This window comes from Protopterus annectens, chromosome 10.part0 (assembly GCF_019279795.1).
Source record: "Protopterus annectens isolate FY-2018-M chromosome 10.part0, PAN1.0, whole genome shotgun sequence".
NCBI lineage: Eukaryota > Metazoa > Chordata > Ceratodontiformes > Protopteridae > Protopterus > Protopterus annectens.
In genome coordinates, this window is record NC_056744.1 from 597,825,839 (window position 1) to 597,851,158 (window position 25,320).

Genomic DNA, 25,320 nt, shown 5'->3' on the forward strand with positions numbered 1-25,320 from the left:
AGAGGATCAACTCACTCCTACAGATCTATCATTATGCCAAGTAAACAGCTTTACACTGAATAAGAATGGGTCTACCTTCCATAAGTTCTAGGACAGAGTCCCAAGCTCTTCATATGAGCAGACACTAGGTTAGATTAATGCTAGTTAACACAGACTCTAAAGAAAATCCAGCTCTCAATGCCCAATCCGGCTTACAATGCTTCACAATGTATTAAATGAATAAGCAGGTAGCAGCCTCATTCAAAACATTCTAAAGCAACAATGCGAACATGGGCATGGCCTTGGCAGAAATTGATTTGCCTTTGCTTGGCTTAGCTGATTTGGCTTGAGTATGGATGTCGCACGGGTGCAGCGGTTTGCATTGTTACCTCACAGCAAGAGGTCCTCCGGTTCAATTCTCAGCTGGGGTGCCTTGTGTGTGGAGTCTGCATGTCCTTCCTGTGTTCATGTGGATTTCCTCCAGGTGCTCCGGTTTCCTCCCACATTACAAAGACATGCATCTGGAGTGTTCTTCCCCAGGCCTCTGCTGAAAACTGGCTCATTCCAAGTTGGACTTTCCTGGTAAACAAATGTTAAATAAATACATTTAGTATTTTCTGACAATAGTTTGCTGTGCAATGCAATGAGCAGGCCAACTTGCAAATGTCACCTCTGAGACCTTCTCACCTAGAAATTTGTGATCAAATGAAACAATCAACTGGTAACACTTTCTAACACGTTTGATCTTCTCAAGGTAGTATCAAAATTGCCCGTGAACACCTGGACAGTGCAAGAAGAGATTTTCATTTTTAGCATAACTGGAAAAGGAAAGTGATACAGGATTGGTCCGATTCAAATTAACCTCAGTTTGTGTATAGGAGAATTAGTCCTAATAGTACCACAACCTTTATAAAAAGATCAAACATGAAGGATCCACAGCCAATGCATAAAATTCAGAAACTTTCCTGGCAGGTGTAATTGCCATCAATAAAAGCTTTCCAAGAGAAGAATTTCAGGTGAGCCACAGCTACTGGTTCAAAGGAACAAAGTAAAGGTCTTGAGGAGGCACACAGTCATATAAGGGTACCTTTTAAAAAATGCTCTGAACACCTTCAAGGAAGCAAAGGATGAACCATCTTTAAGTCGTGGAAATTTGAAACTGTAGCCAACTCTTAACCCAGGATCAAAAATTCCTGCAAGGTAGACAACGATGGAAGGAACATGAAAAGAAAAGGGAACCAAATCCCTTACTCTCAGCTCAAAGAGAAAAATGAGTCCAATTTTTCTTGTATATTCTTCTATTACTAGGCTTTTGGGAAACAGACAGTAAAGATACCACTCTCCCAAGAAAAGTCAGGATTACTAGCAACTACTACAAGCACAGGAACCATGAGACTAATCACAGGGAAAGAATATCAAGAACTGACCTATGGATGTATCACCAAGTTCTTTACTGGAGTTGGTTAAGAAAATAAACAGCTCGCAGCAGGGGAACAGCCTGTTTACTTTTGAGAAGTTGCAGGACTATTTGTGAAGTATAAGCAGGCATCTGTTCTGCTTGTCCACCAAAGAACTGGAAGTGAAATGCCAGCATGACTAAGTTTTTAATGTGGACCATCCTTATACACTCAACTTCCTTTCACAAGGGATGGGATTTTGTTTCTTCCTGTTTATATGTCATACTACAGCTACACTGTTCGTTTGCTGACGGGTCATAAAGGCAGGTAGTCCTGGAAAGCCTGAAGAGGCCGAAGAACTGCCCTCATCCACAGTATGTTGATGTTGATTTCATGACCAGATACCCTGGACCATCAAACACACTAAAATGCTTCCAACCCTACCTGAAGGCTGATATATCCAAGGGCACTACCACTAGGAAAGAGGAAAGGTGGAATGAGCTGCTCAAGAGAAGACTGTTGACCTCTATCTACCATGATAGATGTTGTTCACAAGCAAATAAAATATGAATTTCAAGTTTCAATGGATCCTCTTTCTATGATCAGTGCATCTGCAAGATTCAGTAAATTTTCATAAGATGTCTCGCTGTGGAAATCATTAATGATGACCACCACCATCACAGTTAATACCTTTAAATTTAGGAATGCTGTTAACGTTGAAAAGCTGGAAAGAACTGAAACTATGAACATTAAAACCTGAAAGCCATCTTTGGGGAAAAGTGCATCCAAACTATATACTATAAACATATGGCACTTGGAGGCCTACAAACAGGACTTTGCTATGACAACTATGATTCCCAGAACAGAAATATACTCATCAGAGTCTTTCTCACTCCAATAAGCTGACCTCAAGATGAAGCAGAGTGGAGCCAGTTGGCAAGGTAAGGAAACACCATTGCTCTCTGTAAAATTACATACACTGCCACAGTGGACACACATTTGGTGGGTAGCAGCCAAGGTGAAGTTAAATGGTAGCAACTAGCTCTGACACTAAAGTGAAGTTACCTCCTGGATCACCTGTCAATTTTTGCCTATAAGCATCCAAAAATTCGAAAGTTAACATCCAGTCTCCTCTGACTAGAAAGAGAAAGATCATTTGCACCATCACACTAAAGGTGTCTATGGAGATAAGTTTCAGACAATTTAGGTCTAGGAGATGCCTAAGATGCTTTATCTTTTTCAGTACTAAAAAGAACATGGAATAAAATCCAGACCTTTTCTGGTTTGGTGAGAACTCCTGAATGACTTTCTCTTAACAGATGAAGCATTTTTAACTTTGCTACTACACTTTGAAGGATGTGGCCATCTATAAAGGGAAGGGGGTGAAACTACTGGGCTTCAAAGAAAAGGAATTATGTAACCACTGGATAAATGACCACCAGTTACCTCCAGAGGCAGTAGTCTTAAGTGTTCAAGAAAGCTGCTGTTGTGCGCACTTGCACACAGACCAAAAAAAAAAACGCATTGGGGGGGGGGCAGGGCTCGGTATGGCTACCTGATGACTGCCTAGGATCACAGCCATGAGCAATACGACTTCCCTGGAAGGAAAACTTCATTACCACTTCAAAGTTTTCCCTTACGGCTCTGTTTTTGTGTGTGTGCACCTCAACTTCTGGGCTGAAATTCAAAACCATGGAAAAGAACATTCATAAAACTTGCTTTGTGTCCTCAACAAAGTTAAGCCTGAGCCAGGTATGGTAGTACACAATGATGGCTGAAGTTGCATCTCTGTCCAAACCTTCAGCTACACTGAAAGTCAATGGAATGTGGATAAATTATGAGACTGGGACAGGATGTTCCTTGACCTGTCCATCTGTCAACTGCCCTACAGAACAGATCATCTTATATGCAGTTTCCCTGCAGAACTCCAATATATGGCCAAAGTAAGACACAGTCCTTGTGAAGAATGTTAAGGACATATACGTGTACATCCTCAAATGATAAAATGCTCTGGACTCTTTGCCTTTCAGAACTGCAGAGTTTGGGGGACAGACATTTTTAGAGCTACTACAGAAAACAGTGCATCAGGCTTAGGGATCTCATATTACAAATTCCCATCTCTGGAAAGGTGTAGCATCATCCCATAAATTTGGCATTATCATTCATGTCCAAATTAGAGGTGGGAGACTTCAATAAGTAGTCCATATATTTCCTCCAATAAGGGGTCTTCCCATGCACCTGGGAGGTATGACTTAGCAGTAGAAGAAGAGGAGGAGGAGGAAGATGTCCAGCAAACAAATAGCAAGAGGAACTCTGAGAATTACCTGGGTTTTGTGGCCCTGGCAGGAAGACAGAGTGGCAGGCTTGCCAGCAGAACCAAGATAAACAAAAGACCTTGCATCAATAAAAAAGGGGCAGGGGGGCAACAAACCATAGACTGTTGGCTGAGAGCAGAGGCCAGATAAGACACTGCCATCAATACTGAGATGGCTTGGCCTGTAGCCTCAGCTGACAGTGCTGGCAAAGACATTGAAGCCAAAAGGGGCAGCACTGACATGGACGCTTGTAACAACACTAAAGGAGGAAGAGGCCAACAATGTCATCCTCTGACAGGTCTGCAAATGCAGACAGTATCATTGACACAGCCTCAATCAGTACCAGAACAGATGCCAAAAGATGCTGGAACACACAAATAGACACCCACTGATGCTAGTATACTAGATGCTGGAACTGTCAAGGAGGGGAAGACAATGAAAGACCAGAAAAGCGCCAAAGTTAATGAGAAAAGTAGGTGCAGGCCGTCATTTCCAGCATGTAATCTTGGTGGTGTGCAGAATCCAGTCAGCTTCTGTTGTTCAACAAATACTATCAACTTCCTGTAGTACAAATCCACATTCCAGAGCTAGAGGATTTGCTGTTCGAAGACTGTGTAGTAAACTTCAATCTGAGTCCAAAATCCATTCCATTAGTTGCAGGGAAGACACGATGGGGGGAGGGCTGGAAACAAACAGGATTCTCCACCTCTATAGCATGCATCTGATTGACAGTGGGCTCCATAGCAACCTCAGATTTTGAAGATGCCTCAGTGTCTTTTGATGAGTCTTTTTCTTGACAAAAATGAATCTTTTGCATGACAGACTTCAAAGGCCTAAGTGTCAAATGAGATCTCAGTGCCTGATGTTAATGTCAGCTGTGTTGATTCCAAGCCATCTACCTTGGAGACAGACAAGCCTCATTGGTATAAAGGATAATGAAGTCTCTCCTTCCTGTGCCCAATGGTACCAGTATTATCTTCCCTAAATATTTGACACCATTCAGGATTATTGTCCTCACCCTGGCAAGAAAGTCACCAAACATGCCATTCCTGTAGTGGAATTTTTCCTGATGGGGTAAGGATGAAACACTCAATCCATGTTTTTTAAGGAACAATGTTAAAACCAACCAGGATCAAAGCACCTTAAAGCAGAGCTACAAAATCCATGTAAAACATCCAAGAAAAAAATAAATGACAACGTGAGCAGTAACATAGCAGGAAGAATAATGGCACAGATTCTCAGCAGAATACATTAAAAGAAAGCCAGACAGTCAAAAGGATTAGCCCAAAAAATCTTCTATTTTAACAAGGAGAGAAGAAAGTACAGGAGATGCACCAGATGAATATTAAATTGAAAAACAGCAAAGACTTTATAAATACATACAACAAAATGCCTATATCTACAGCAGAAAGAACTACAAAAGCTGGCAAAAAAGTAGAGCTGTATAAAATCTTAACTTAACAGTACATGTCCTTCTCTTCACTGTTGCAATATTCATAACATTAGGGATCCCCTGACTATGGCAGCCCAACATCCAGCAAGTATACCAAAGCCTTTGGTTGCTTTAAGGTATGTCATACATCACATGCATGCTCCTCGCATAGCATAGGGGATAAAGGTGATGTCTGGATATACCATCCTCAGAAATGAAAGCCCCAGTAGGAATGCCAGTCCAAGGAAAACCAAGAGGCAACCAGTACATCCAGAAGACAAATGACCCTAGCAAAACCCCAGAACAACATATTGCGTACAAAACCCTTCGTAATAAAGTAAAAAAGCTTATAATCTCTGACAGACAAAAATATTTCTTCACACTCCAAAACAACAATAAAACTAACCCTCAAAGATTCTGGAAGGGGATCTCTACCCTCCTTAACCCCAGCAAGCCACACACCCCAACCCCAGACCCAAATAGCCCAGACTTAGATCTAGCTACACAGTTCAACTCCTTTTTCATTGACTCTATTAGCAAACTCACATCCTCCTTCACATGCCCCTCCTCATTATCTAATTCATCCCCACCCTCTCCCACAAACAACCCTCCCCTCACTACCTCTGTCTCCTCATTCTCATCTTCTCACTGTCTATCTTCCACCTCATCCACTACTCAAACCCATCTTAGCCCATATCTTCCTCAAATCCTCTCTCTCCCCACTCCTCTCTATTCTCATTTAAACCTATACCCACTTCCACTATAAAAAAACTTCTTCAGAAACTGAAGCCATGCACCAACGCTCGGACAACATCCCCTCTTACTTCCTAAGTATAGCCGCAGAAGCAATTGCCTATCCCATTAGCATTCTAATCAACCGCTCCATCCATGAATGCACAGTGCCCCTATTGTGGAAGCAAGCTTTTATCATCCCCCTCCATAAAGGAGGTAACAATTGCAACATCAATAACTTCCGCCCTATTGCTATCCTGTCCCCCATATCTAAACTTCTGGAAAAGTGCATCCAGCTTCAACTCCTTCCACATCTCTTAGATAACAACCTTTTAACCCCTACACAACATGGATTCAGGCCAAATCATAGTACCATGACAGCCCTCCTGTCCTTTCTTGAGATTGTTAATAGAGCACGCGATTGCAGCCACATTGTCTCTACCCTATTACTTGACCTCTCCAAAGCCTTCGACACTATTTCACACAGCCTGCTCTTATCCAAACTGTCACAACTTAACCTCTCTCCCTCCTCCATAAATTGGTTCTCCAGTTATTTATCTAACAGATACCAAGCTGTAATATGGAAGAAGGCCACTTCCTCTTTCCTTAGTACCCCCACTGGAGTTCCCCAAGGATCTATTCTTGGTCCCCTCCTCTTTAATATATTTATAAATGATTTCCACAAATCTATTCCATTTGCAAATATCATCCAATACGCAGATGATTCTACCATTATCTGCTCTGCCACCTCTTCCTCTTCGCTCCAAAAACTCACTCAGGAAGCTTTCTCAATTACTGAACATTGGATGAAAATAAATCACTTAGCTCTCAATGCCTCCAAAACAAAACTAATGGTATTTACCCCCTCCAAATCCACTTCCTTCGACATAAACTCTTTCTCTATTACCAGCCAAAATAACTCACCCTTGGAACTGGTATCTGAAGCTAAGCTACTAGGTGTTCAAATTGACAACCGGCTTAATTTCAACTCTCATCTACAACTTAATATTAAAAAAACTCATCAAAAACTAGGTATGCTTTACCGTCAGAATCAGTATCTTACTAGCTCCTCCAAAATCACTCTCGCTTCCTCCTTTCTCATCCCCTCTCTTCTCTATGGGGCTCCATTACTGACTAATCTTCAGATCTCTCTAAAAAACCAGCTTTCCTCCTGCTATAACAAAATTGCCAAATTCGCTAATAGCCACAGATCCTCCACCCACCACTGTTCCTCTCTCCAAAAACTAAATTGGCTCGAACTATCTAATCATCTCATCTATATACAGCTGACTTTAGCTCATAAGCTCATTCTCAACCCCTCTCTTTGTCCCTCCCTGTCTTCTGCCTTTAAAATGCACCTACCAAATAGAGTCTTAAGGTCCAACAATCAAAACCTACTGGAAGTTCATAAACCATCTTATCCCCCAGGTAAACACTTACTATCCTGTAACCTTTCCCGTCTCTGGAACTCACTCCCACCATCCATTCGTACCACCTCTAACCACTACATGTTCAAAAAGTATCTTCACACATATCTAAGTTCCCAATGGGATTGCTCTTGCTCCCACCCCTCATAAATATATGACATCCTTACCTCCTTTATGCTTATGATACCGAACTTTACCTAACAAAGCTTGTGTTCCTTCAGTATCCACTCTATAATGTACTTTTACGTTCCTTCTGCATAACTCCTCTGTTATGTATTTCACATTACTTCCCAGCTCATTTACTTCACATTAATCCTCATTGATTGTATTGCTTTGAATGCTTTTGAATTTTGAGCTTAAATGTTTTATCTACTACTTTTGTATAAATATTTAGCAATCTTGTGTATGTACCTAATTTTGTGTGTGCTGGAGCTTTTCTCCCCAGGACTTTTTATCTACTATTTTGTATAAATATTTAGCAATCTTGTGTATGTACCTAATTTTGTCTGTGCTGGAGCTTTTCTCCCCAGGACTCCATTGAAAACGGGTTCTTTTTGGCCCAATGGACTATCCTGGTAAACCAACTGCAAATAAATAAAAAATAAATAAATAAATAAATCAAGCTTTAGCTCTGTAAATTCCATCCAACTTGTACTACTTGGTAAAAGCATGCGCAGAAGTCCAGGCAGCTGCTCAAGAATACAGTTTGTATCCAAACCCTTGAAAAAAGCACCAGAAGAAGCCACAGGTCTAGTAGAATGAGCCTTAACAGAATAAGGAATGCTCTTAACATGAAAAGAACAAAAATAAATAGCACTGAGATCCAGGAAGAAATAGTGTGCTTGGATGCAGCTAATCCCAAGGACCTGGGATGAAAGGAAACAAACAGCTGATAAGAGTTCCTAACAGTCTTAGTCTTATCCAAATATGCACAAGCAGCACCTTCTCACTAGCAGAATGTGGAGAAGGGAAGATGAACAGACTGATTAAAGGACAACTCATTCATCACCACACTAGGCATAAAAGAAGGATTCATACGCAAGGACACACTGTCCCTATGAAACACGAAAAAAGAAGGACAAGCTATAAGGGCTTGAAGCTCAGACCCCCAACTAGAAGAAGTAAGGGCTAACAAAAGAACAGTCCAAGACCAATGTTGCAAGGAAGCTGAAGCCGCATGGTCAAAAGGAGTCAGAGTCAATTTCTCCAAAACCAAATTAAGATCCCAGGGAGGAGGAACAGGCTTCTTGGGAGGCCTAATATGAAGAATGCCTTTCAGGAGTTATTTAGCTTCAAATCTAGAAGCTAAAGAAGGAGATAAAGGCAGACAAGCAAATATAGCTGAAAACTGGGTCTTAACAGAAGAATAAGCCAACCCAGCATTGAGCAAGTCACACAGATGAGAGAGAACCAAAGAAACATCCACAGAAAGTGGATCCAGATTTAGAGAAAGACACCAAATTAGGATTTCCTAGTACTGGGTCTCCTGGCCTCCTGCAGGGCCCTAAGCACGTCCTCAGAAAAAAGGTGTGCATGTGGACTCAAAATCCTATCACCCACAGAGTCAGCTGAAGAGTGGACAGGTAGGGATGGACAAGAGATCCCTTGTCTTGTGTGAGTAGATTCACCCTGTGAGGTAACTTGTGAGAAAATACAGTTGTGTACACTTACCATAAATGTAGATGTTCAAGTGCATTCACTGTTGCAGTCATTACATTTGGGGTAATCTGCTGGCAGGTTGCCCTCAGTCAGCCTGAATAACAAAGTCTTGGGTCTTGCGTCAGTTTGGCAGGTTGCCCTTAGTTGGCCTGAATAACAAAGTCTTGGGTCCTGCGTCGGTTGCTGTCTCCTCTTCCATGACGTCAGGGGTATAAAACATGCAGCCGAAGCCATTTTATTCAGTTTTTCTTGCCCCAGATGTCAGGTGCCCCCCCAAATGGGGAGCAAAAAGAAAAAAAAAAAAATATATATATATATATATATATATATATAAATAAATATATGTAAATGCACTTTTAGCAACATAAACTTTACCTTAATCTAACAGCAAATACACCACAAAGGCTTTAGTATATAGTGAAGTAAAGAAAAAGGTATAGAAAAGGGGGATGGCGGGTGGGTAACCCGTACTGCAACAGTGAATACACTCGAACATCTACATTTATGGTAAGTGTACACAACTGTGCTATGTTCTTCGTGTTTCACTGTTGCAGTCATTACTTTTGGGTAGAATCCCAAAGCTATGGATGGGAGGATGGAGCTAAACAGCATTAGGAGCGGCTATAAGGCCCTGCAGTACTGCAGTGGCAAAGCCTGCCCTGGATTTGGAGAAGAAAGACAAATGATAATGCTTTGTGAAGGTATGAACAAAGCTCCAAGTAGCAGCCTCTAGAATGTCTTTGGTTGGAACCCCTCTGAGAAAAGCTGCTGAGGTAGAGGCAGCCCTGGTGGAATGAGATCTGATCCCCTTGGGCACAGGTTTACCATGGTGCAGGTAGCAGAAACAAATGCAGTGGCTTATCCACTTAAAAATAGTCTGTTTTGAAATAGCCTTCCCCTCTGACCCTGCAGCAAATGCTACCAGTAGTTGCTCAGACTTTCTTAGAGATTTGGTCCTGTTCAAGTAGAATCTTAACTGTTTGTGTACGTCCAATGAATGCAGAATCCGCTCCCCCTTGTTCTGCAGATTTGGGTAAAAAGTTGGCAGGTGAATTGTCTGGTTAAGAGCCACACTTGATACCACCTTAGGCATAAAAGAAGGATTGGTCCTGAGGGACACCCTGTCCGGATAAAATGTAATAAAAGGCTCCACAGCCATGAGAGCATGTAGTTCCGAAACCCTTCTTGCTGAAGTGACTGCCAAGAGAAAAACTGTTTTCCAAGATAGAAATTTTATATCCGCAGTTGCTGCTGGTTTGAAAGGAGGCAGGGTGAGTTTTTCCAGCACAAAATTGAGGTCCCATACAGGAGTTTAAGCAGAGGATGAGAAAAGAGGGGAGGCTCTGTGTTGTAATGAGTTGAGATGGCAGAGGCATGGATTTTTATTGAAGAAAAAGATAGGCCCTTTTCAATCATCTCAGTCAAATATTGTAAAATCTGAGGAATATTGGGCTTTGCTGTGTCTGTTCCTTGTGCTTGGTTCCAAGCACAGAATCTCTTCCATTTATCAGCATAAGATTTTCTAGTACTACGCCTCCTGGCTTCCAAAATGACATCCATCACAGATTTACTGAGAGATGGTGTTTGAATAATTAAATGATCAGCCATGCTGCAAGGTTCAGAGTTTGTAGCGGAGTGTGCAGAACTTGACTGTTCAGCTGAGACAGTAGATGAGGTATTTGAGGCAAGTACCAAGGGAGAAGTTGAGACATATTCCTTAGAAGTGGGTACCCAGTGTTGTTGAGGCCAGTCCTGAGCAACTAAGATCATTTTTGGTTTTTCCTGCATGACCTTTAGTAAGACCTTGGAGAGAAGAGGCAGAGGGGGAAAGGCATAGACTGATAGGTTTTTCCAACTGAAGGATAGGGCATCCACTTTCCAAGCTTTTTTGTGATGAATTCTTGTGCAGAATTTGTTCAGCTGATAATTTTGGGGAGAGGTAAATACATCTATGTCTGGGCTCCCCCATTTCCGTGTTAACATGCTGAAGATTTATGGATCCAGTTTCCATTCGTGTGGGTCCATAAGATTTCTGCTTAGGTTGTCTGCCAGGCTAGTCTGCAAAGGGGGTAGGAATGTGTACCCCCCATGCTTGTTTATGTACCACATAACCGTGGTGTTGTCCGTCTTTATCTGTAGTTGTCCTGGATGAAGCAAGTCCTTGAAGGCTGTCAGAGCATTCTGAACAGCTAATATCTCTTTCTGGTTGATATGCAGATGCATTTGTTTTAGGCTCCATTTGCCCTGAATGCATCTTCCCGTCAGGTGGGCCCCCCAAGCATAGTCTGATGCGTCTGTAGTTAGGGTTTGGGTGGCAGGGGGTAAAGTGAATGACAGTCCCTTGTTTTGGTGACATGTCTCCGCCCACCAAAGAAACTCCTGTTGTAGGCAGGGAATGAGAGGAATCATTGTTTCCAGACTGTGACAATGTTGGCTCCATAAACTTTTTAGGTACCACTGAAGTTTCCTCATATGCAGTCTTGCATATGGAATTAGTAGAATGCAGGATGCCATGAACCCCAAAGCCTGCAGAATTTGTCTTGTACACAACTGAGTTTTTGTTGCCATTTGTTTGAAGTATATTGTCAGTTGCCTTTGTTTGTCTGGCATAAGGTAAGCCATCTGGGCAGTTGTATTCAAGCTTGCACCCAGGAATGTAATTATTTGAGAGGGTACCAGTTGGGATTTCTTTTCATTTATTGTGTACCCTAGGCATGTGAGAAGCCTTTTTACAAACTCCAGATGTTGAAGAAGAGTGTCCTTGTCCTCTGCTTGAATGAGACAGTCGTCCAGATAACGATAAATTTGTAAGCCTCATTGTCTGCAGAATGCAATTACTGGTGCCAGGCACTTTGTAATGACCCTGGGCGCAGTAGATAAGTCAAAGGGCAGTGCAGAGAATTGGTAATGCAAAAAAACCTGCCTTGAAGTGGAGGTATCTTCTGCATGATTCCCTTATTGGGATATGCAGGTATGCCTCTTAAGTCTAGAGTCACTAACCAAGCGTTTCTGCCCAGCATAGGCAGTAGCTGTTGTAAAGTCAGCATTTTGAATTTTGGAATGTCCAGAAATGTGTTCAAAATCTATAAATCCAGTATTGGACGCCAAGAATGGTCTTTTCTGGGTACCAGGAAAAGTCTTGAATACAAACCTTGTCCTTTTTCCTTTTCTGGTACTGGTTGAATAGCCATCATATCCATGAGGGACATAACGTGTTTCTGAGCCTCTGCCCACTGATTTTTTGGCAGACCTGGCCATCCGTTTGGAATTGGCAAAGTATGGAAATGAAATCTGTAGCCCTGGGATACTTTGCTCAATACCCACCTGTCCTGGGTAATTAACTGCCAATTTTGAGCATGAAGTTCTAGTTTCCCCCCCCAAGGGGGCTGTCAAAAGATAAGTGCTTGGTGATGGTAGAGGAAAAGTCATTGAGACTGCTTACTGTAGGGCTGTCCTTTGTTTCCTCCAGATTTGGAGGTGGAGGCACCCCATTGCTTTGACCTGTAAGAACCCTGTGATTGGTATATGGAGCCCTTTGAGCGCCTGGATTTGCCTTGAGTGGCTCCGTTGGACACAGGAAAGGACCAATTTTTAGTAGGCCAGTACCTACTGAACCTGGGTGGCTGCACTTGCAAGAAATCTTTTACAGTTTGCATAGATTTAGCTTTGTCTTCCATTTTCTTTAAAACCTCTTCTGCCTTATTACCAAACAGAGTGTCATGCTGCAAGGGGGCATCCAACAATTTAGCTTTAACATGATCAGGCAGATTTTGCTCCTTGAGCCAGGCATGCCTTCTAATCACAGATCCAGTAACTACGGCCCTGCAAGAGGCCTCCAAGGAATCAAAACCACATTGCAAAGTATGCTTTCCAACATGTTCTGCTGAATGCAATAATTCTTGTAACTCTATTTTCCACACAATCAGAAATCAACATCATTTTCTGTTTCAGTAGGCCCATAACATGCTGTTGATATTTAAGTATATGAAACTGGCAGTTTAAGGCTCTGATTCCCAAGGTAGCAGACGTATAAACCTTCTTTCCCCATCTATCCAGCGCCCTGGAATCTCTATCAGAGGGGGTAGGATTTTTGGCTGTAGAGACCTTAACACCCTTGGGACCCTGTGAAATAGTCTCAGGGTCAGCAGCAGGATTTTTGAATAGAAATTTGTGGGAGTCAGGAACCCTGTAATATCTGTCTGGCTTACTAAGAGCCGGAGGTAGGGAATCAGGAGCCATGCTTGATTCCGAAAACACATCATCAACAATGTCTAATATAGGAGGTATAGCCAAAGGCCTATGCTGAGGAAGAAGGAAATCCCTAAGCCTCTTTTTTTTATTCAGAGAAGTTCTAACTCTCCCAGTGAAAATGTTCCCTTAAAGTATGCAAAGTTTCTCCAAAAGAGTAATCCTCAGGAGGAGATGCAGATGGGATGGATTCCTCTGCATCAGAATCCTCAGAGGGTGGAATGGAAAAATCCTGATCAGAAGAAATGGAAACCTGATCTGAAGATTCATAATCAGTGCCTTGTCTAGGCCTCTTAGCGGAGGGGGGTTGGGAACCCCTGATCAAGTCCTCAGCCATTTTGATCATCTGTTTTTTAGGCATAGGGGCCTGAGCACATGGCTCATGCGTCATTTTTTTAGACATAGAAGATGCTTTTGACCATGTTTTTGAGGCTGGCATCGGTTTTATATAAAAATGTTGAGGCCTGAAAACACCCTCAGAAGCTGATGCCTGCTCAGTGGCTCCGGACCCATCCAAGGAAGAGACATCCGTAGGTTCAATACTCAGAATCCCGCGGCATACTGGACTCCGAATGGGTCTCGGGGTAGAGGCCTGCGACTCAAAAGTAGCAGGTATCAGGGACTGCGAAAGCGCCTCACTGAGTACCGGCGAACCGGCTACTGGCTTAAGAGAAGCTTCGTCGGCGGTTTTGGACCAACGGTCTGTCTTTTTCTTTGCTTTTTTTGTCAACTCCGGTAGTCGGATTGCTAACCGACAACATTTCAGGATAATTAAATTTTAATCCAAAATATTTAGAAGCAAAACTATACCGACGCTTAATAGTGCGTTGGTTAAATCTTACACAAAACCTTCAGCAAGGCATGTTATGATCTGGGCCTACGTAAGAAATACAGTATAAATGAAAATCCTTATGAGGTTACTTGCTTCCCACAAGTAATGCAATTATTAACTTTTACTGACATCGGTAAGGAGCAAGAAAAAGTTACCCCAACGGGATACTTAGCGTTAGTTTGAAGACTTCAGTTCTGAAACTCAAATGCAAAAATTTCAGGAGTCGGATGACTGGCACTTGCAAACTGCTTCTGCTTCGGGCACTGCGCGGCAAGAAAGATTGAATAAAATGGCGTCGGCTGCATGTTTTATACCCCTGACGACCTGACGTCATGGAAGAGGAGACAGCAACCGATGCAAGACCCAAGACTTTGTTATTCAGGCCGACTGAGGGCAACCTGCCAGCAGATTACCCCAAATGTAATGACTGCAACAGTGTAACACGAAGAACATCTGCCCTTGATTAAATGCAGAAGAAGTAACCAATGCTGTTTCAGCCAACAGGGAGTCACCAACAAGATTTTGGGGGTGTCCTGTTGAATTCTGAACAGGACTTTTGGAATGAGGGGAAGGGGAGGGAAAGCAAAAAGAAACATCCCCTTCCAAGAAAAAGAGGGGACTTCCACCTTCCACACCAGAGGACCTGGGACTTTGGCACAAAATAGAGGACTTTGTCTGTTCAGATGGGAGGCAAATAGGTCTATCTGAGGAGTGGACAATGCCCAGAAACATATCCCTGTGAAGATCTTATTTGTGGGACTGAGTTAAGGACCTGCTCAGTGTGTCTGTCACAATGTTTTGACCTGAGGGAATGTAAAGTGCCTGAAGAGTCACTTGATAATGGCCAGCAAGATCCCACACCAGGAGTGCCATCTGGCAAAGATATAACATCTTGTTCTCTCCTGCTTGTTTACATACTATATCACTGTGACCTTGAGAGGTCTTGGAAAGAAAACAGGATGAAAAGCCTGAAGAGTCAGCAGAAGGGCTCTCATCTCCGACATTGATGTGCTTCTTCTGTTGAAGAGGAGAACACACTACCTGCACTAATAGGAAGCCAAAAGCTGCTCCCTATCCAACGTCTGAAGCTTCTATGAACAGCTCCTGAGAGGGAAGAGGGGGATAGAAAGGGAGCCTTGCATTTAGGGCCAACTGCTGGATCCACCAGTGAAGTTCCTTCTTGAGACAAGGTAGGAAAGGAACTACAAGTACCAGGGGATGAGCATGTTGAAGCAAAACTGACTTCAGGAACCAATGAAACTTCATGTGAGGTTTGGCCAGAGGGAGCATAGGGATGGCGGATGCCATGAAACACAGAGCTCTCAAACTCCCTGGCTGAAATGGAAGCCACAGGAAGAAGAGTTTGAAATAAGGATATGAGGGTTTCGGTCTTGGGAGGAGGCAGGGATGCTAGCAAATGTACCACCTGAATCTTGCAACCAAGAAGAACATGGTCCTGAGAAGAAGTCAGAGAAGAATTTTTGAAGTTTATTGTAAACTCCAAACTCTGAAGAGGAGAAATGGCAAAAAGGAGATTTTGCAACAGGATCTCTAGAAAGCATGCCTGAAAAAGAACGTCTTCCAAGTAGGGAAATACTTGGATCCCATAAATCTTGCAAAAAGCAATCACAGGAATGAGACATTTGGTGAATACCTTTGGAGCAGTAGAAAGGCCAACGGGCAAAGCAAACAACTGAAAATGCCATGGAAACAACAGAGAAATGTAATAGCTTCCTGAAAAAAGGATGGATCGGAATGTGGAGATAAGCACCCTTGAGATTCAGAGACACCATATAAGGCTGAGGAAGCAAAAGAGGGAGCAAAGTCTGAAGGAACAACATTCGAAAAGTGGGCACCTTCAGAAAAGTGTTTCGATGAGAGAGGTCTAGAATTGGTCTCCAAGTACCCTCCATTCTGGGTACTAGAAACATCCTGGAGTAAAATCCGTCCTCCTTTGGGACACAGGCAAGTCCTTAATAGTACCCCCGAGTCAAAAGGTCCAGCAGCACCTCTGGGAAAAAGGAGAGTTGTTGTTCCCGAGGGGGCTAAGGAATACCCATAAAAAGGGGGAAGGGGTTTCCACACCATGAAATACCCTTGGCGAATAATGGACAGAACCCAGGAAACCTGAGTAATCTGTAGCCAAACAGCAAGAGAAAGAGGAAAGTGGCTGGGAAGAATAGGATAGTCAGACAGCACCTGGTTTATCTGGAATGGAAGCCTTCTGAAACACTGAAGTCTGAGAAGCCTTAGCAGGAGGAGCCTGCCATCCTTTTTGCCCTTGGTGGTGGTGGTGGTGGTGGGGGGGGGGGGGTGAGATGGTCTTCTAACAAAGTCTGGCTTATTGGGGTAATTTCTCTGAAATTCAGGAACAGGAGAAACAAACATACATTTGAGTTTCTGTAAGGCCTTAGCCTTATCCTGAAGGGACTTAAACAAATCAGCAGCAGCCTCACCAAACAAGTGTTTATTAAGAGGGGCGTCCATCAACTTAGACTTGATATCAGGCAAAGGCTGAAGCCAAAGCCAAGAATACCTCCTCATCACTGACCCAAAAGCAGCAGTCTTAGAAGAAACATCTGCTGCATCATAACTACACTTGATGGAACGATGAGCCACCTGGGAATAAGTCCCTAACAGGGAAATATCAGAGGTTTTAGCCTCAGAGTCTGGAAGACCAGATAAAACCTGACAAGCCTGGGATAGGAGAGCGTACACATACCTGGACATATGGTCTGACAATTAACAGCCCTAAAAGTCAAGGTAGCCGAGGTGTTAAACGTTCTTACCTAGCCTTTCCATGGTTCTGCTGTCTTTATCAGAGGGAAGTAATCTGGGCAAAGGAAGCAATTGAGAGAGCTTCTCAGACGCTACAGACACCAACAAGGGGTCAAGCAGCAGGACACGTGTACAAAAATTTATAGTCATCAGGCATCCTACAAAACCTATTGGGTTTCTTGGAAGCATAGAGCTGAGAATCTGGAGTTTAGAGGCATTGGAATACGCATCCAACAAAGCAGCCAAAACAGGAGGAACAGCAGAAGGTTTAAGAGATTCCATCTGCAGCAACTCATAGTACCTCTTATAAATCTCAGAGACCTGACCACAATCCCACTTAAAGAGCTCCATCATCCTGAGACTGTGACCCCAAAAGAAACCTCTTCAAAGGGAGTATCAGGACTAGTAGATGCCTCTTCTCCTGACCCACAGTCCAAAGGAGAAGGAATCTGAGAAGAGTAAGCAAGGGATTCCTCAACCAAATCCAACTCTTCCACAGAGGAATCCTATTCCCTGGGTCCTTTAAGAGGAGTAGAGGACCAAGGGGGAGCTGAAACAGAAACTCCCTGAGGAGGTTTCAATGCCATCAAAGCAGTAAACAAGCCATGAGTGAAGGCCTGCCACTCACTCTGTGGATCCTTAGCAGCAGGGGAAATATGTTTAGTTTTTTTTTTGTTTTTTTCTTAAATGAGATCTCTGCCTTATAAAACCTGGAAGGCCATGCCCCAGGACGACATTCAATAATGGTAGTTGGGACTTCTTCTCTGACTAAAGGAGGAACACCCCTAGGTCCCTCGGAAATGATCAACTCTGGTTCCCCCTGAACATCTGAAATGGATGTCTGCAAAGCCTTCTTGGACGTGGTTAAAGCCAGACCCCTGCCGGGCCCCAACCCAGTCGAGGCAGGGAAATCCACCTTCAAAGCTGGGTGAACCTCCAGACATTTTCACACCTCAGGAGAAATGTCCAGTGGTGGCTGAGCAGTAGAACATTCTAGCCTAGGCTTCTTGGCCACCTTCTTTCCCTGATGGCTGTCCATCGGGGCGTGAAGATCCCTCCACTGTATATTTCGCAAGAAGTTTAAGATGATGACTCTCAAGATACAGCACCACAGAAGAAAGTCTACTACGCAAAGTTTCAGATACAAAAGCCTGTCAGATGTAACAGGGCGTATGGTCATACAAGGCGCCAAGGCAAAACAGACACTGTTTGTGGTGGTCTTTATGGGGAATCTGTCTTCCACACTGGCATTTACCCTTCTTGGATGACATGAAACCCCACAAGCAACAAAAGACAAGTAAATAGGAACCCAAATGGGGCACTTATCTGCGACGGCTCAATGAAACCAGTAATGGAACATAGCCGTTCAGACTGACAATCAAGAGATGGCGTTTGGGCTGGCGGTAAAGAAGTTCTGAGGATGGTATGCCTGGACATCACCATTATCCCCTATACTATGAGGGGAGCATGAGTATAACGTACGGTGTACCTTAAAGCAACCTAAAGCTTTGGTATACTGGCCGGATGTTGGGCTGCATTAGGCAGGGGATCCCTAATGTTATGAATACTCACTGCAACAGTAAAATGGAAGGATATTTTCAGAGAGTTTGAAACGATGAACAGAGAGAGAGAAAAAATAGTGCACTGAAGGGCAGCCTATGGCAGGAAGGTACATCGGCATGTTAGCTTTAGCATAGCAAAAAATGCAAGAAAAATCTAGTCAAGCTAGAGTTTTCACTGTGAAGTTCCATAAACCTCCTGTAATGGAGGACCATGGGACATATGCAAATGAGCATTTAAGGGCAAAGTGTTTCAGCTACATGGCTTCTGAATGATCATGACTTTTTTCAATTTTGTTTTAGACTTTATGGGTACATTCAGTCCAATAAAGCCAAATGGGGGTTTCTTGCAGTTTTTACCAAATGGTAAGTCTGTGATTACCTTTTTACCCTTTGATTTGGATGTTAGTTGGGATATTTTGCAGACAGCTTAATGTATATGGGCATCAGCTGGGTTTACAAGCCCTGTGTTTCTGAAGTCTAGCCAAACAATCCACTTATGCTGTTATGATGAAGTCACAAACAGCAGAAGCATGGAAGTCCACATCTAGTGGGGTATGGCTTTACTCTTAAAGAAAGAAATTTAAAGATTTATGAAGAAAAAGTAATAGGCATTCAGAAACCATGTAGTTGAAACACTATGTCCTTAAGGAGTCATTTGCATATGCCCCATGGGCCTCCACTACAGGAGGTTTAAGGTATCACACAGTGAAAACTCTAGCTAGGCTGGATTTTTCTTGCAGTTTTTACTGAATGTTTTTTGTCTGTGTGACCTTTTTACCCTTTGGTTTGGAGCTTTACCACAGCAAAGACCTACAGACACGAGGATCTGGAGGTGCACCATGGGACTAGGGCGTACGTTCTTGGCAGCATGCAAGTGTCTAAGGTGTCAAGTGGTCTTAATGCCAGCAGTATTAGTTCTAGAGGTTACACAGTATGGATCCACTTACAAGATTAAGATTTCTTATAATGCCTCATTTTCAGCTGCTATTGTGGTAGTTACTTTGAAAGTTTTCTTGCAAAAACAAAGCAGCCTATATAATTTCATGACAATCATTTCTAACTGCTAGTACAAATTATCATATTACAGAAATCAGACACACAGACACCACTATTCAAGAGACTGTCAAAGAACTACCTAAAGAGATGATGAATTTTATTTTGTACAGCTAGGAACAGATCAAATTACTGACTAGTGCACAACTTTAAATGGCAAATATTTAAGTTCTTTACCTGACGCAGCACTGGCACTTAGTTCTGTCAGATACTCAATGAGGCCCTTACTAACAGGAGAAACGTAGCACACTATTATTTGGGGGAGGGTAGACACTCTGCTCTTTCAATAGAAAACCTTTATCTGCAGTCTGTCAAAAATATCAGCATAGCAACATGTACAGTAATGTAAGAATTATTTTCATAGTTTCTATAAAGCATGCAAAACTGTGCCAACACCAGAGTAAAGATGTAATCATTAAAATAATATATATCACTGATTCTTAAATAAGGAATAAAAATAAAAAATTCTCATGCAACCTTTCCAGTAAAGCAAATTGATCACACAACAGCATGCTCGAAAAGATTTTCTGACAAAGGAAATCATCAATATGCAAACACAAAGCAAAAACATGAGGCTGTCAGGACACAAACAGCTGAAGGTAACACAATCACTGCCTCAGAAGTCTCTATTCAGGCTAGCACTTACACTCTATCAAAGTTGTGCAGTTTGCAAGCCTCATTCCTTTTATTGTACCATTCAGATTAGTCAGAGGATACTCAAAAGGGTGCACCTTGTGCTTATATGCAGTACACCTCATCTGGTTCTCATATAATACAACAATGATCTTGCTTTGACTTACTACTGCATCAAGTTGGATACATTTTCTGATTGGCTGACACTCCTCTTTACCGTCATAGTACGTCAAAAGTCTATTCTGCAACACCAGGAAAAGTGTGTGATGTCTTAGCACCTCCCAAAACCTGGTATTAAACCTTCCTTTTGACTAGCTGTTCTACCACCTGACAGCCTCATGCTTAAATACATTTAAAAGTCCTTCATCCAGATTGGCACACAGACACACATTATTACTCACATAGTCCGCTGGATCCTCAAGTATCCACTGATGGAAATGACGGGAAGGAGAGACAGACATTAAGACATGTAAAGATTTATGGAATTACTAAGAACAAAAGGACAACTACACAGTTTAGCAGGGCTAAGCACTTACATTGGTAATGAAACATGGAGAATATTATGAGTTATGAGAACAATTAGGGATGGACATGCACTGCAGACCATAATATGTAACCACTTGCTGAGTGGGCACAGGCTATGACTGTATCTACCAGGATATAAACATTACTACCCCTACAGCTATAACACATACATACAAACATAAATGTACCCAATTTGCACCCTCTTACAAGTTTTAAGGAAGATAAGACTAAAGCTAACATGTAATTGTTAACTCATGCATAAAATGCATAGTTTTGATTAAGGCTTATGTGTAAACCAATATACAGGCTTTATTCATTGGAAATAAACACAAAGCTATAAAAATGGGTAATGTGCTACAAAATTGTAGTGGTACTTCTGCCTGCTCCCTCATTAGTCCAAACCACAGATTAGTACACAAGTACCAATGCACTAAATAAAATGACATATTGTCTTACCATCCATAATGCATCTGAATTTACCAGGCCATAGTTTTAAAAACACAATTTCACACCCGGTTTCCAACACAATTACAAAAAGAAACAATCTATACCAAACACTACTTCAAGCCTCGTCTTAGCAAGGCAAGTCAAAGCAGTGAGGAGGAGGAGGAATAGATCTACGAACTGCCACAAAGACTCTGTAACTTCTTCCCATAAGAGTCAAAATTATCTGTCTGGATGGCTGAGGTTTTCCCTCAGGCCAGTTACACTTCCCCCTTTATAAATTTCCCTGTCACCAGGAACAGCAGCAAAGACAGCTTAGCTGTTCATAGCCCTTGCATATTCAGGGGTTTATTCACAGCTGCAAGCTGCCCGACAGTAATCTTCAATGCACAGGCCTTGCCACCACAAAATTATCACACCTTTAAAATGTTATAATGCATCAAAATCATTAAGATGCTCAAATCACAAGAAAACCACAACTTTGCAAGGGTGCACACCAAACTGAACAATCTACTTGCATTAGTAAAACAAGGACCAACTAAAAGATTTGAAAAATAAGGGGAATGTATCACTGAGGGGGAGCAATAACACTAACACAGGTCAATGCTTCTTTAGCGCACAAGAGATGAGACAGAAAAAATAAAAAAAAAGTCAGGAAGATTTTAATTGACTCATTTCATGCACCCTAGCCTACATAAAATATTTCTATATGTATCATAAATAAATCTCACATACTTTGCTACCCTTGAGCCTTTTCTCACTCAGAAGATAAAAACTGCGGCCATTTTTTTTTTTTTTTTTTTTTTTTTTAACTAAAAGGTCCAACAAAGCCAGTGAATATTCACACACACTCACCAAATAAATATTGAGCTTGTTCATTGTTCAATTACGTTGCAGTGTGTGACACAAGATGAAAGGTAAGGGACACAGAACTCAAAGACTTTCAAAAAATATATTTGTCTGGAAAGCCTCTTCTGCTAACAAACACTCACAACTGGGAATCAATCTGCAGTGCAGGAGCTTATAGCCCAAACAAAACTGCCCTCTGTCTCTGAAAAATGGCATAATATCAGGCTCGCAAAGTCGTAAAGCAAACTATTTCAGCTATTTTTTGCTAGGGGACCAATATTTACTGCTTTGCCTCCCCATTTCATTTAATTTACATCAAGTACAATCACACAGAACTTAACTGGAGATGCTGTCTTTTCTGCAGTGCATTTCTTTGTTGGGCTATACATATGAAACGAGAACAGAACTCATCTGTTCCTAATATGGGTAGACATTTTTTTCAGCAGTGCATAAGATGAAACTTCAGTTTTGGGGGTTCACTCCAATAGTACAGTGCGTTCACTCCAATAGTACAGTGCTGAGCCCATGGATTACACTACCTTCTACTGCTTACTATGTGCAAATGTTCTAGGTTAGTCATTCTACTTTTCTACTAGCCAACTACAACTACTGACAGCTATGAAGACAAAACAATCTACCTTTTTAAATTCACATAACAAAAGGAAGGTTCATGTAAACTTCACACATCTCAAGAATTTAAAAACATACTCACATATCAACCTGCTACTAAGGAATGCAAAGCAGGCCTAATTTAATGTTAATAAATCTGCCTAGAAAATCCTGACAACAAACAAATTTAAGCTTCAACAAAAGGCCTATTTCTACTTCATTACATGGAATGTATCAGCTCTAGTCAGCTATAAAGTGTCACTTTAAGAATTTTCTTTTGCGTACATCACCAGCTCTGACACTGATGGTGCCAATGAAGTGTACTGTTAAAATTTCAGAATGGAATGAGTTGCATGATAATTTTCTGTAGCAGAAGATCTTTGAAAGATTATTAAATGGAATACCCTCAGAAACTCAAAACTGTCATGATCATCAGCAGCACCTGAAACCATCTTCCTAGCCACAGATTACACTGAGTAATGTTGATACGAATATGACCCATACAGCATGGTCACTGCTCCATGCATAACAGCCCACTGGACTTCCTAACAGGTGGAGCATGGAGATGCTACTCTTTCATTTCTACGTATTAAAAAAATATTTAAACAAAGGAACTGAATCTGTCTCTCAGTTTAAAAGATTATTTCAAAATGCTATGTTTAACTTGACTAATATTGGAATATTGCTTTATCATTTATATAATTCAGGTATAGAGCTGTTCAACTTTACTCTGCTTTGATGTTACTGAGCATGCAATTGGTCAGCTTTGCTCAGTGTTCTACCCCAGTAAACAATGGTAAAAGAAACAAAAATAAAATAAGGTGAAATGAAATGATTTTTCAACATTTTTATTAAACTGTGTAGAATTGTTTGGTCTTGTTTTTAAAAATATTTTATTGTTGATAACTGTATTTCCATGGAAAATGCTTTTTAATGCTTTTTAATTTGTTAAAGGAATGTTTTGTTAATAAATACTAGTAGAACAAGTATTTTTAGGACTGTCCCAAAAATTACTTGCTGCTTTTGCCCTTGTTTGCTTCCTATACACAAATGCTTTCAACTTCAAAAAAGGTTTGACACCATCACCTGCAACTTTGTGGTGTAACACCTTGGATTGTGCTTTTGTCCTCAATTTTAAAGTCATTTCTATTTCACAAAATATAAAAAAAAAACACTAGATTTATACACAAATACACGTTTTGTCTAAAGCTGCCAAATTACTGTATTATGTTTTTGATTTTCCAGTCTGAAGAGAAATGGCAGTTACATTTTTACTGTAAATGGGCTTCTCTGCAAAAGTTGCACAGCTTGTAATGGCCATTCTGACCATACACATAAATGCCAATTTGTTTGTATTACTTCACCACAAAAATTGTCAGGACTAAAGAGGTGAATACTTGCGCTTTATCTAATATACTGTATGTGTGAACATCAACAAAGGCAAGAAGATGACAGTATCTTTAAAGTGTGGATGCCACTGCATGTGTCAAGAACAGAACAATGCTGTGGGTCCTGAACACCAATTACACATGACAAATGCATAATTAATTAGGACCATCAGGGCTAAAGCAATAAGGGGTCCCTTTTTTGCCAACTTAAGAGTTTATATTTCTTTCATGGACTCCATGTGGAATAATTCTGTACTCTAAACACTTGGTACAGTCCATTAAAAAAATGCACTACTTTCAAAACAGTACTTGGGATTCATAAAGGTTACCAGAAAGTGTACACATTCTGCCGTCAAGAACAAAAATAAAAAAAAAACAACCAACTGATGGAAGTCTTAGTATAAAGACGAAGGCGCTCAGGATTGTACTTCAATATTAAAGGTCTTGGTGGTGGTCGGATACATCGGTGGTTGTTTTTTTACTTTTGATTTTAGTTACAGAATTTTGTTTTCGGATTCTGTAGTCAAGAACATTCCATCCACATTTCTTGTGTTGTCTAGTCACTCAGAAAGATTACACCAAGTGATGATGTAATCTACACTTTGTGGTAACCTTAATGGATCCCCCCCCTTGACATTTAAGGCTGCAAGAGAATCAGTAGGAAAACTACAATTAAGAGGAAGAAGATGGGAGTCGTACTTTTGTTGTCTATTCACTCAAAACAGTGTACAATTAGTGTAGGTGTTGATGTATTTGGCCAAATGCCTGTCCAGATCATACTAGCACATGATGTAATCCATAAGTTTATTACTTCGAACTTCTTAAAATTAATCTACCATATCAGATACTTTCTTTTTTCTTCTGTTTGATTTTTGCCACTTGCACCCATAATAATCAATGCTCCCCTTAGGATGAAATGGCCTCTTTGCTCCTATTCAGGAATTTCACCATGGTTAAGGGTGAGAGCTATCCAGAGGGGAACTGCCATTCAGGCAGCCATGAGGGTGCTTAACTTCAATACTTGCAGACCCTCAAGTGCAACCTTGATGAGTGGATGGGAAACCACAAATTTGTCCCGGGGGTTCCACCTGTGTCCCTCATTGACAGGGTTGACAGGTGCTGACTGAGTTTTTTTGGGGGGGGATAAACTCTAGGCTAGGCTTGGAAAGGCACCAGGACCATTAGCCTAGTAACCTCCTACGATCCACTGAATAGCATCCTGTCAAGCTGGACAATTTTCTAATAGCCTATTTCCACCCCTGGGTGAAGGGACCTATAATCTGCATCACTACAGAGGCCCATACAGTGTCTTCCTCATGGCTTCTGCACACATGAACTGAAGCTTACCACCAGGTCGTGGCTCAATGATCCCATCATCTGCCCAACATCCCAAGCCACATATCTGTATTACCTCCCCTCATCCATGTAATTCCAGGGGTATGTAGCTGCCTCCACTCT

The 25,320-nt window shown here is 41.7% G+C and overlaps 1 protein-coding gene across 18 annotated transcripts in view; it reads right to left on the minus strand.

The window, feature by feature from the left end:
- The window catches only part of PTPRF (protein tyrosine phosphatase receptor type F), a 3,404,399-nt gene that overhangs the window by 972,773 nt on the left and 2,406,306 nt on the right, over positions 1–25,320 (minus strand). For 12 of the 18 annotated variants that reach the window (XM_044085434.1, XM_044085437.1, XM_044085428.1 and 9 more), the window contains one exon: positions 20,449–20,475. The exons of the other annotated variants lie outside the window; for them this stretch is intronic. In XM_044085434.1, coding sequence (XP_043941369.1) covers positions 20,449–20,475 — 27 coding nt within the window. The remainder of the gene's footprint in view (positions 1–20,448; positions 20,476–25,320) is intronic. 18 annotated transcript variants of the gene reach the window in all.